The sequence below is a fragment of the Eschrichtius robustus genome, chromosome 11 (assembly GCF_028021215.1).
Source record: "Eschrichtius robustus isolate mEscRob2 chromosome 11, mEscRob2.pri, whole genome shotgun sequence".
Classification (NCBI taxonomy): domain Eukaryota; kingdom Metazoa; phylum Chordata; class Mammalia; order Artiodactyla; family Eschrichtiidae; genus Eschrichtius; species Eschrichtius robustus.
The window spans coordinates 21,664,249-21,676,268 of record NC_090834.1 but is presented as its reverse complement, the minus strand read 5'-3'; the positions used below and the strand labels follow the sequence as shown (position 1 = coordinate 21,676,268).

The 12,020-nt window shown below is 41.4% G+C and overlaps 1 protein-coding gene across 4 annotated transcripts in view; it reads right to left on the bottom strand.

Moving 5' to 3' along the window:
• Positions 1-11,662, bottom strand: part of FDX1 (ferredoxin 1) — a 35,284-nt gene extending 23,622 nt beyond the window's left edge. Inside the window, exons 1-2 of one of the 4 annotated variants that reach the window (XM_068555871.1) lie at positions 11,277-11,662; positions 6,492-6,616 (exon numbers count right to left, since the gene is read on the bottom strand). In XM_068555871.1, the coding sequence (XP_068411972.1) occupies positions 6,492-6,616; positions 11,277-11,476 (325 nt within the window). In that variant the 5' untranslated portion in view covers positions 11,477-11,662. The remainder of the gene's footprint in view (positions 1-6,491; positions 6,617-11,276) is intronic. The other 3 variants (XM_068555873.1, XM_068555874.1, XM_068555872.1) reach the window with 3 other exon arrangements.
• Positions 11,663-12,020: the final 358 nt, after the last annotated feature.

The window sequence follows — 12,020 nt, the reverse complement described above, 5'->3', positions numbered from 1 at the left end:
CAAAACTACAATGAGGTATCACCTTACACCAGTGAGAATGGGCATCATCAGAAAATCTACAAACAACAAATGCTGGAGAGCATGTGGAGAAAAGGGAACCCTCTTGCACTGTTGGTGGGAATGTAAATTGATACAGCCACTATGGAGAACAGTATGGAAGTTCCTTAAAAAACTAAAAATAGAATTACCATATGACCCAGCAATCCCACTACTGGGCATATACCCAGAGAAAACCATATTTCAAAAAGACACATGCACCCCAATGTTCACTGCAGCACTACTTACAATAGCCAGGTCATGGAAGCAACCTAAATGCCCATCAAGAGACGAATGGAGGGGGCTTCCCTGGTGGCGCAGTGGTTGAGAATCTGCCTGCCAATGCAGGGGACACGGGTTCGAGCCCTGGTCTGGGAAGATCCCACATGCCACGGAGCAACTGGGCCCGTGAGCCACAATTACTGAGCCTGTGCGTCTGGAGCCTGTGCTCCGCAACAAGAGAGGCCGCGATGGTGAGAGGCCCGCGCACCGCGATGAGGAGTGGTCCCCACTTGCCACAGCTAGAGAAAGCCCTCGCAGAGAAACGGGGACCCAACACAGTCATAAATAAATAAATAAATAAATAAAAGAACGTGAATTTCTTTTAAAAAAAAAAGAGACGAATGGATAAAGGAGATGTGTTACATCTATACAATGGAATATTACTCAGCCATAAAAAGGAACGAAATTGGGTCATTTGTAGAGACGTGGATGAATCTAGAGACTGTCATACAGAGTGAAGTCAGAAAGAGAAAAACAAATATTGTATATTAACGCATATATGTGGAACCTAGAAAAATGGTACAGATGAACCGGTTTGCAGGGCAGAAATTGAGACACAGATGTAGAGAACAAACGTATGGACACCAAGGGGGGGAAGCGGCGGGGGGTGGGTGTGGTGGTGTGATGAATTAGGAGATTGGGATTGACATATATACACTAATATGTATAAAATGGATAACTAATAAGAACCTGCTGTATAAAAAGATAAATAAAATAAAATTCAACAATTCAAAAATAAAAATCTCACCCCCAAAATAAAAAAAATGCTATAGGAAGTTCTGATTTTTTTTTTAATGTACTTTTTAAATTTGTTATAATGAACAATGAGCCTGTAGTAATAACTATGTTAACAAAAATAGCTAACATCTATTTAGCCTTGCTTAGATAAACTCATCGGATCTTTACAGCAACCTTACGAGGTGGATACTAACATAATTCCCATTTTACCCTTAAGGAGACAAGGTATGAAGGGGTTAGAGACCTAACCCAAGGTCACAAAGCTGGCAAAGTGACAGAGCTGAGGAACAAATCCAGGCAGGAAGACTCCATTCTTAATCATTCTAACCAATGGCTTCCAAAAAGAATGTTTTAAATTTTGAGTTCCATTTTACATCACAACCTAGTATACATCTACTTTGTAAAATAGCTAAACAAGCAGTTCATGGAATAATACAAAAGACGGTCTGTTTTTACATGTTCTTTTTAATTACTTTAAATTCTAGTTGAAAGCTATTGATTATATGACCCACAAATGGTTGCAACCTGCAGTTTGAAAAACAGTGTACTACAATATATACCTTTTAAAAATTAAAGAAAAACACTTTTTAAAAATTTTAAAGATACTTTCAAGTATTAAGGTCAAAATACTTACACTTTTATTTCAAAGAAATGGAAAGCAACTCATGAAAATTATCTACTATAAATAAAGTAATGTAAAATACTTTATGTAGCTACTGAATGTAGCTTCATGTAAAACAGAAGTTAAAAGCTTTTCAAATAAATGTTTAAAATTAATTTTCTTTTCTTTTTTTTTTTTTTTTTGCACATTTGAAGAGCCTTTCCTAACGGCTGAAAATAAACACTACCTCATTTGAAAAACAGGCAAACAGTTTGAGCAAACAATTTATAAAACAAACTTTACTAAGTAATTCCATCCCCAGGAATTTAAGGCAAGAAAATTATAGAACATAAACATAGAAAGGTATTTCTGGGGATGTTCGCCTTAAGGTTATTTACAATAGTTGAAAATTGGAAGCCACCTAAATGTCCAAAGAAAGAGATGGATTAAATACACCATGGCACTTAAAGTCTACCCTCTGCCTCCCTCCTATCAACAGGTAATCACTGATATTTGTTTTTAAGACTCCTTTCAGAGATTTTTTTTCTTTTTTAAACACAGCCACATAGTATTCCCTTGTAGGACTATATATATCAGTCCTCTATTGATGGGCATTTGCTTATTTCAAATCTTTCGCTGTTACAAACATCTTTGCAGTAAACAGCTTAGTATACATGTCCTTTCCTAAAGCTGAGATGGAATCTGTGAAGAAATTTATAGAAAGAGATTTACCGGTTCACAGCCTCCACATTAGCCTTCCCAGAGCACAAGAGATCAGCTTTCTCAAGGGCAGAAACAAAGTTCACTCTTTCTTTTATATACCCTCACACAGAGTGGTAACAGGGTCCACACACACAGATGTGCAAAGGCCCAAGAATATCTCCACATACTTTCCTTAAGCTCTCTGAACTTTTATAACAGCTGATTTAACATCTTTGCCTAGTAAGTCTAATGCCTGGGCCTCCTTGGGGACAGTCTCTATTGACTGCTTTTTTTTTCTGAGTATGGACCATACTTCCCTGTTTCTTTGGGTGTCTTGCATTTTTTTGCTGCCAAGTGGACATTCTAAGTAATATAATATGGTAACTCTGGAAGTCAGATCACCACTGTCTCCCCTGGGTTTGTTGTTGTGGCTGGCTTTTTGGTTTTTGTTGTTGTTGCTATTTGTTTCTCTAGTGACTTTCCCAGACTAACTCTGAGGTCTGTATTCCCTGTAGCATGTGACCACCAATGTCTCCACTCAGTGAGCTTAGTGGTCAGCTAGATGACTGGATGGAGGTTTCCCTTCAGTGCTCTGAACCAATACGGCTTCTACCCTTTGCTGAGGAGCTCGGTGCGTGATTTGGCGCACCTTCAGCGTTCAAGCAGTCTACATGTCTGTCTTGGCCTTCACCTGCATGGGACCTCAAAGTCAGCCAGAGATGAGAGACTGGGGCCCTGTCGGGTCTTTCCTGGGCACAAACACAGTCCTGCATTTGTGCGTGGTCTTCTAGATCCCTGAAGCATTTCAAAGCCCACTACAGACATCTCGTTCCCCAGATCTACTTTTAGATTTTTGGCCAGGCTCTTGTTTGCTCCAAGTGGCATCACAGCCTCAGGCAGCACAGTGTTCAACAACTGCAGGTAATTATTTTAGACGGAAGTCCTAGGGACAGAGCCTCCCCACAGAGCAATCTCTGAGGCAGGTCAAGTAACAACGCCCTGGAACAGAGCTTTTCTGAGAAGCTGCAAGACAAGTGACAACGTTCTGGAGATGGGACCTTCTGAGGAACTCAAACCAGTTTGCCCCTCCAGTGGCCACAAGGCTGCTGGTTTTTAAGGCTACTGTTGAACTGGGGAGAGGAGAAGGCGAACAGGGCAAGTTAAAATGTCACAAATCCTACTGTTCTTACCAACGTAGCCACTATGCTAAGCACTTCACTTCCAATATCCTATTTAATCTTTAACAACCCTATGAGGTTAGAACTATCACAATCCCATTTTACAGAAGAGGAAACTGAGGCATACAGACGTAAAGTAGCTTGCTCCAGGTCTCATGGCTAGTAAGTGACAATGTTGGTTTATGAACCACAATTTGTCTGATTCCAGAGTCTGTTCTCAATTACTGTGCAATGTAATACTTTTCATTTGTGAGAGAATAATTCAGAGAAACCAAGCTTAGTCAAAAGTGTTGCTGAATATGAACTCATGAGGGAGATCAATAAAATATAAATTTCATAGAATATATATATAAATTATCAATGGGTTCTTTTCCATAAATTAGTTGTTCTTAACCATGGTATGGATCTGAACCAGGTGGAGCTTTTTAAAAGGATACCTGCACAACTTCCCTCTCTCCCTTACCATCAAGGATGTAACATTTTTAAAAGTTCTGCAGAATTCTGAAACTCAGTCCTAGCCAAGAACCACTGCATTAGAGTAAAAAATTCCTTAAAACTAGAACTATATCAACTATTTCATCACCTAATTTCTGTAACAAGTGTTCACAAAGGAAAGATGCTTCTTAGAGAAAAAGGCATAAAGGAAAAAGCAGAGGTTTAGGAGTTAGAGAGACTTAGGTTTGAATCTTAGCCTTCTCACTTTCTACCTGTATGACCCAGGGAACATTAATTTCTCTGAACTTTAGTTTCTTCATCTATAAAATGGAAGTTAAAAAAAAATCTACCTCTTAGAGTTGTTACAATAATAGATAACACATGCTGGGATGTAGTATGCACTCAAATGGTATTTGTTACAGTTATCCCTGAAACTGACATTAGATTCAGAAATTCAGCAAATATTACTGAGTGCCAACTCTGGTTACCTGAGTGATAACAGTCTTCCAAAAGCACAAACTCTAATAAAGGAAAGGGATATTCCCTCTAAAAAGGAAAACTGAGATGAATATCAACATAGAGAAGTATATTTAATATATCATGGGAGAATGGAGGAGGAGAAATAATTCTGATATGAAAAGTGTTCTTAAAAGTGCAATGTGGGGGCTTCCCTGGTGGCGCAGTGGTTGAGAATCTGCCTGCCGATGCAGGGGACACGGGTTCGAGCCCTCGTCTGGGAAGATCCCACATGCTGCAGAGCAACTGGGCCCGTGAGCCACAATTACTGAGCCTGCGCGTCTGGAGCCTGTGCTCCGCAACAACAGAGGCCACAACAGTGAGAGGCCCGCGCACCGCGATGAAGAGTGGTCCCTGCTTGCCGCAACTAGAGAAAGCCCTTGCACAGAAACGAAGACCCAACACAGCCAAAAATAAATAAAATAAATAAATAATAATAATAAAATTAAAAAAAAAAAAGTGCAATATGAACAGTGCCTTGAAAGAATAGTCAGATATGCTCCTTGGACCTGACTGCAGACCAATGGTTCTCAAACTTTAACATGCAACCAAATCACATGGAGGGCTTGTTAAAACACACATTTCTGGGCCACACCCCAGACTTTCTGAATCACTAGGTCTGGAGTGGGGCCTGAGAATGTGCATTTCCCAAGTGACACTGATGGAATCCTCTTAAAGAACCACCGTTCTAGACAGAGAGAATGCTCGAGCAAAACTGACAAGTGATATACAGGGTATCCCTGAGCTCTAAGATGGCAGCTTCCAGGACATGGGCTTTGTGTGAGTGGTTAAGGAATACGGTCAAAAGCCTAGAAATGAAAACTTTCTAAACAAAACACTTCCTTCTCTAGTAAGACGTAGATTAATTACCCTTTCTAGGAAGGTGAGCTGGCGTTCAAGACTATGTATGGTGATGAATGCTAACTAGACTTACTGTTCAGGTGATCACTTCACAGTGTATACAAATATCAAACCATCATGTTGTATACCTGAAACTAACATGTCAATTATATCTCAATAAAAATAAAATAAAATAAGAAAGTCGTAAGTAAAATAAAACTCACTTAAAATAAAAAGAATGCACAAGCTCAATGTAATTAAGAAAACACCAGTCTGGGAATTCCCTGGAGGTCCAGTGGTTAGGACTCGATGCTTTCACTGCCAAGGGCCCAGGTTCAATCCCCAGTTGAGAACTAAGATCCCATAAGCCACATGGTGCAGACATACATAAATAAATAAATAAAATAATTTTTAAAAAATTAAATTAAAAAAAAAGAGAGAAAGAAAACACCAGTCAAACCCAAATTGAGGAACATTTTACAAAATACTTACCAGTACTTTTCAAAAGTATCAAGGTCATGAAAAACAAGACTGAGGAAATGTCAGACTGAAGGAGACTAAGGAGATATGATAACTAAATGCGATGTGGGATCCTGGATTGAATCCCAAAACAGAGACATTAGTGGAAAAGCTAGCAAAATTCTATAAATCTGTAGTTTTTTAGTTATTGAACCAATGTTAATTTCTGCATTTTGATTATTGTATTATGGTTATATAAATTGTTATCAGTAGGGGAAGCTGCGTGAAGATTATACAGAAACTCTCTGTACTATTTTTGCAACTTTTCTATAAGTCTAAGATTATGTCAAAATAAAGTTTAAAAAAAAAAAAAGACTAACTTAAAATGATTTAACTACCCCCGTGATATGACATTTATTATCTCAACCTGGTATCTTTCAATTCCACTTCCTACTCCCAGCTTTGCATTGCACACATAATCAATAACATAATGAAGCAACAGACTTCGGGGCATATAGCTAATTAAATGTTCAAAGAAGAGAAACACGGTGTCACTCTTATTCTTTATAGGTGAGAATAACACTAACACATCCTGAATTTTAATATTTCACTTAGCATACTCTAGTTAAAATTCTTCGAAAAAACAAAGCTGAAACCTATTCAATAGTTTCACTTATAAATTTTAAAGAATGTTCCATACTCACCAAAACCATCAATATCTAGATTATTTTCAACCACAACATCTAGTAGAGTGTCACCAACTTTTCCTTTGCTTGTTAATGTTTCACCATCACGGTTTATAAAGTGGACTGTTATTTTATCTTCTGAGCTGGAAAAGGAAGCAGTCCTTTATTATTTTTAGTAATTTCAAAAGATACTTTAAAATAATTGTTTTAAGAACCTGTAACGTCAAAAAAATAGGTTGTTTGTGTGTGTGTGTGTGTGTGTGTGTGTGTGTGCAAATATCCTCCTTTACAGTATTTTCTTTTCTTTCCCAAGTTTATTTGGGAAGGAGACACCACAAATCAGAGGCATATCTATCTACCCATCTACCAGGAGGGAAGCTCTGCCACCTTAAAGGAAATAGCAAGTACGTCACTATCAAGGCCACCTTGTAGTATGTGTCTCCCCAGTGGTCACTGTCAGGTCACAGTTACATGAAATGCTTAGCAATCATGATCACTCGTGAAGTTTGCTTTGCTCTCACATAGCTCTCTGAAAAACAATGTCTCCATGAATGTGTCCCTAAAAGACTAGGTGACGGTAGTGGAGAGCTTTAAAAACAAATCATTCTGCTATTGATAAGGCAATTGTTATGCAAGTGTCTGATAAGTACGGTCACTGAGAGCCAGCAGTTTGATAGTTTTCTGAGTATTTGAACATCTCATTTTGGTCCATATAGTGTACTCGAAAAACAAAGGGATTAGAAAAAAGGTATTCTTTGTTTGAATATGTGGGAAAATAAATATAATACCTCCTTACATGTTTCATTACTATAGGATATCTATCAGCTAGTTATCAGTTAGCTAACTAACTTAAATTTCTTACCCTTCTCACAAACATCAGTCCAAACTTTGGGAAAAGAAATCATATTATCAACTAGATACTTATCCTCCACTACTGGTCATTTAAATTTGTACCTCACAATTGAAAAGATGTACTTCAGCTTAAACGAATTAGTTGTAATTTTCACTACTGCCAATAGATGGTAATAGTCCATCAAAGAAAACGTTGTTTAGTGTGAGTAAAACCTAGAATTACATAATTTCAGAGCTATAAATATCTTGCAAATTACCAAGTCCATCATCTCATTTCCCAAACAAGGCAGCTGAGGCCTTATCAGATAATGTCATCCTTGATAACTCAATGTTGAAAAAAGAGGATCCTAGTAATTAAAAATTTTGATCAGAAGTGTGTGTGTGTGTGTGTGTGTGTGAGAGAGAGAGAAAGAGATAGAGAATGTCCCTTAAATGGGCATATGTTCTCCTACTTCTTTTCATAGCAAAAAATGCTTTAAAGCAAGTATTCCCAAACATTCATGATTTTCAACTAGGCAACTGCTATTTTTTCGAAGAAGAATGACTAGGAATGAAGATACTCTGGAGGCAGGGAGACCACACTGGAGGTTATTGAAAGGGCATACACAAAGCAAAGATGTAGGAGACACTGATTTAAGAGATATTCAGGAGGCAGAATTAAAAGGTTTTGGAGAGGGAAGAAATAATGTTGAAATTTCTAGCTCGGGCAATGAGGGAGTACAGTTTAACTTAAGGTTAACTTAGGAGGAGAAGGAGCTTTGGGGAAGATTGCAAATGAGTTCAACTTTAGACCTGTTTGATTTAATAATAAACAGACGCAGATGTCCAGAAGCCTGATGGAAATATGGGTCTGAGCCCTGCAGAAGTCTAGAGATTTGACATCCAAAAATGCCTGGCAGCCTAAGGTACAAGAAGTCCAGCAGAAAGAATTCCATCATTTATACACACTACTGAAGGCCGGAGGTTTGGGCACTGCTGCTCTTCTGCAGCACTCTAGAGCTGAGCTGCAGCCAAGGAATTGCAACTCTGACGTCAGACTCCTCTTCTGTAAAATCCGGGTAACATTTATCTCATAGTTTTGACAACATATGCAAAATTCCTAACATACTGTAGAGCTCAACAAACACTGATTGATAACTTTTATTTAAAGCCCCGGTCCTTTTGTTAAGGAGCCTGAACTGCTGCTACACATTAAAAAAGGTGTACAGCCCCAGAAAAGAACTGTAGAGTAAGAGTAATAATAGGTTTATCAAAGAACAGGAGAGGAAGCAGAAATGAGAGAGAAAAAGTAATTTTGCAGCTGAGAAAGTATGGAATGTAAGAGTCAGAACACGTAGATTCTAGCCCTGGTTCTGACATACGTGTACTCATTGGGTGACCATGGGTAAAATGGCAATAACAGTGACTTCACCAAGCTGCTGAGAGAATTAAAGGAGAGAAAGTTTGTGGAAACATTTTGTTCCTTAAAGCATTATACACATGTACTTTATCCAGGTAACTTTATCCATTCACTATTAACAAGTGGTATTTGTGGGTTTTGTACAGATTTCTTCCCCAATTCTAAGAACTAGCAAAAACCTTCTAGCTGTTCCCAAAAAGGATAAGATTTCATGCACTGGGAAATAATTAGGATCCTTCTAAATTCTCTGTCATCATCAATGAATCAGCCAGCACCACAAACAACTATTTTCTTCACTTGTTACCCTTTATGCACCGCCATTTATTCTGCTCAACCACAGCAGATATTTTGACAAAGCTGTCCAGGGGCTGCTGTGGTAAAGCCCTCAACAGGCTTCTAATAGGGAGAGGAGTTACGGCTGCTGATGCCCACCCTTTCACTATGTGGGGTAGCCTGGGGTAGTTGGTCCAAGAAAAGGGCGCCGTCTAGGGCTCCCCACTTCCATAGCCACCTTAACTCTTCCAAATGACCCTATGGGCTAAAGAATTATCAACTCTAATGGTGCTCAAAAAACAAACAGAAACTATGTGAGTTCTAGTCGTAGTTTTGCATGCTACTTAATATAAATTTTTATTCTCGTTTATCTACCTCACCTATCTCAGAGGATTTTCTTAAGAGTCAAGGGAAATAATACACGTAAAAGCCCTTTGCAACCTAAATCACTACAAAATATCAAGTACTATATCAGGGTATTTTGGAGTAAAAGGAGTTTTTCGACACTCAATTACTGAAAGCTTATCTAAATGTTAAACTTAAAGTCAGAACTACAGCTTCTAGACTGTTCTGTCCAAACTTTGTGCAATAACAGAGATGTTCTATAGCTGTGATGTCCCAGACAGTAGCTACTAGCCACATGTGGTTATCCAGTACTTGCAATGTGGCCAGTGGGACTGGGAAAATGATTCTTTAATTTTATTTAACTTTAATTATCTTAAACTTAAATGACTACATGTGGTTAGTAGTGACCATATTGGATAGCATAAGTCTTAGATAATCAGTCAGCAAACCTTGTTGTAGCTCCAAAGTCTGCGATAGGAAGCACAGGCCACCAATGGAAACCGTGCCAATGAGGGGGAAAGCAAGTTTATAAGGGAACAGACAGATGTGCTCCCCTTTAAGACAACCTGATGTACCAATTCAAACAGTAACTTTGGGGGAGATAATTCCCATTTACAAAAGCAATCATGTTCCTTTAAATACCAGTTACACAAATATGTTCAACATATGTCCCAATTTACACACAAATTTTCAAGAAAGCATACAGTGCAGAAAACAAGGCATCCAGGCAGAGGAAGGTCAAAGACAGGAAAGTGTAATGGAAACAGGGACAAATAACCCCTGCTTGCCTTCCCCATTATCTCCCTCGCAGTTCATGCAACAAAAATGTATTGAGCACCCACTATATTATGGGATTACAGGGGAAAAGACGAGTAACAATTCCACCCTATTCTCAGGAACCTCATGAAGAAGAAACTAGAGAGGAATACACATCCAACCCTTTCTCCCTGCAGCTCCTTCTTGCTGCTACACAACAGCAGGGAGTCAAAGACCTGCATTATATAAGGCGCCAACACAGTGCTATACTCTGAAATTATGAGGAAATTTTATCTCTACTGTATGTAAGGGGATTCTGTCTTTGAGAAACGAATCTGCCCAATAATATAAGACTGCAACATATTTTGGGCAAATTTTCTCTCACCTCTTTCGACGCTTAATACAAAACACAACGCTGTGAGCCTAGGAGGCAGCTGACGCTCACAGGTGGGATCTACTGAGTCCTCGCTACGGGCCAGACACAAGACTCCTTGCATTACCTGTATGCTCTCGTTTGTTCTTCAAATAATCCTGTGAGGCCGACACGATTGTTATCCTCTAACAGTTTGTCTGTTAGACAAACTGGACAATAAGTGTCAAAGCCCAGTATAAAACCCTGCCTTGCCAGTCCAACGCAGGGGCTTTTACCCCGACAGCAACCAGAAGAGAGCACACAGGGAAGCTCGGGGACGGAGCGGGTGTATCCTAAATGGACAGGGACTTGGAGACAGAACGTCCTGACCTAGCAGGAGGAAGGCACGATAAGAAACTGCAGGCCAGGACATGAACGGGGCGCATCTTACGAAGGTCACCGCGGTTTCGGTCATAGCAAAGGTTAGATCCTCGCCAAACCGCACGGAGAACCAGCGGCAGCCAAGTGCCCGGCTTTCCTGAGGGTACAGAAGGCACTGGGACAAGGAGATCGGGGATCCCGGGCCCCCATTCCCCGCCAGGCGTCAGTGGATCTGAAAGGCAACTTGTTAGCGGTAAGGAAAGGAGGCCGCGACCACACCGAGCGACCAGCCAGGGACACGGAGAAGGCGGAGCAAGAGGCGGGCGGGGCCGGGCGTGTGGCCCGCACGCCGTCGCCGGGAGAAGCCGACGGAACCGGAAAGCGGGCGGAAGGAGCGCGGCCGTTCTGCCAGGGACCCAACGCCCACGCGCCCCCCGCGCCTCACCTGCTCTGCGCGCGCGCCGACACGCTCAGCGTCCGCGTTGCCGCCGCTGCGCCGCCGCCCAGGCCCGGCCTGGCGCTCCCGCCCTGCCCCCGGCTCCCCCGGAGGCCGCCGGCTCCCGCGCGGGGTCCGGCGAGGAGCAGCCACCGGCCGGCTGTGTCGCCGAGGGCGGCGGAGGCGACACGCAGGAGACGAGCGGCCATTGCCGGTCGAATAACTACGGGAGGCGACGCAGGCCGCAAGGCAGCGGCCACGGGAGGGAGGCTCCAAGAGTGTGGGCGGGCTGACGCTGCGCCTGCCTGACGCCCTGGGTCCCGGCGAGGGCCTGCTCAGTGCACCGCCAAGGCCTCGCGCGCCTTCCGGGTGGCCTATAAGTCCCGAGCGCCGCTAGCGCGGCCCCGCCTCCCGGGCGTGGTAATAGAGGCGGGGCTACGCGCCTGTGTTGTTCTACTTACTGACCAGGTTTTGTATTGATCTTGCTGCTCTGTTAGCTTCTGGAGTTGCCAAGCAGGAACAATAAATTTTACAAGATAGCTAAACGCCTGACGGAAAGATACAGTAAAACAATCCCCAGTTAACTAAACCACTTTCTTTTGTCCTGCGCTTCCCTCCTCCTCCTGCCCGTTAAGAAAAAAAAAATGGGAGAGTGTCATCTTGGATTTCAAGAACTACGATAAAAGGGAATTCTAGCCATTGTCAACAAGGACAGTGGGAAATTTCAGAAAGCCAATAGGCAGACACCCAGGA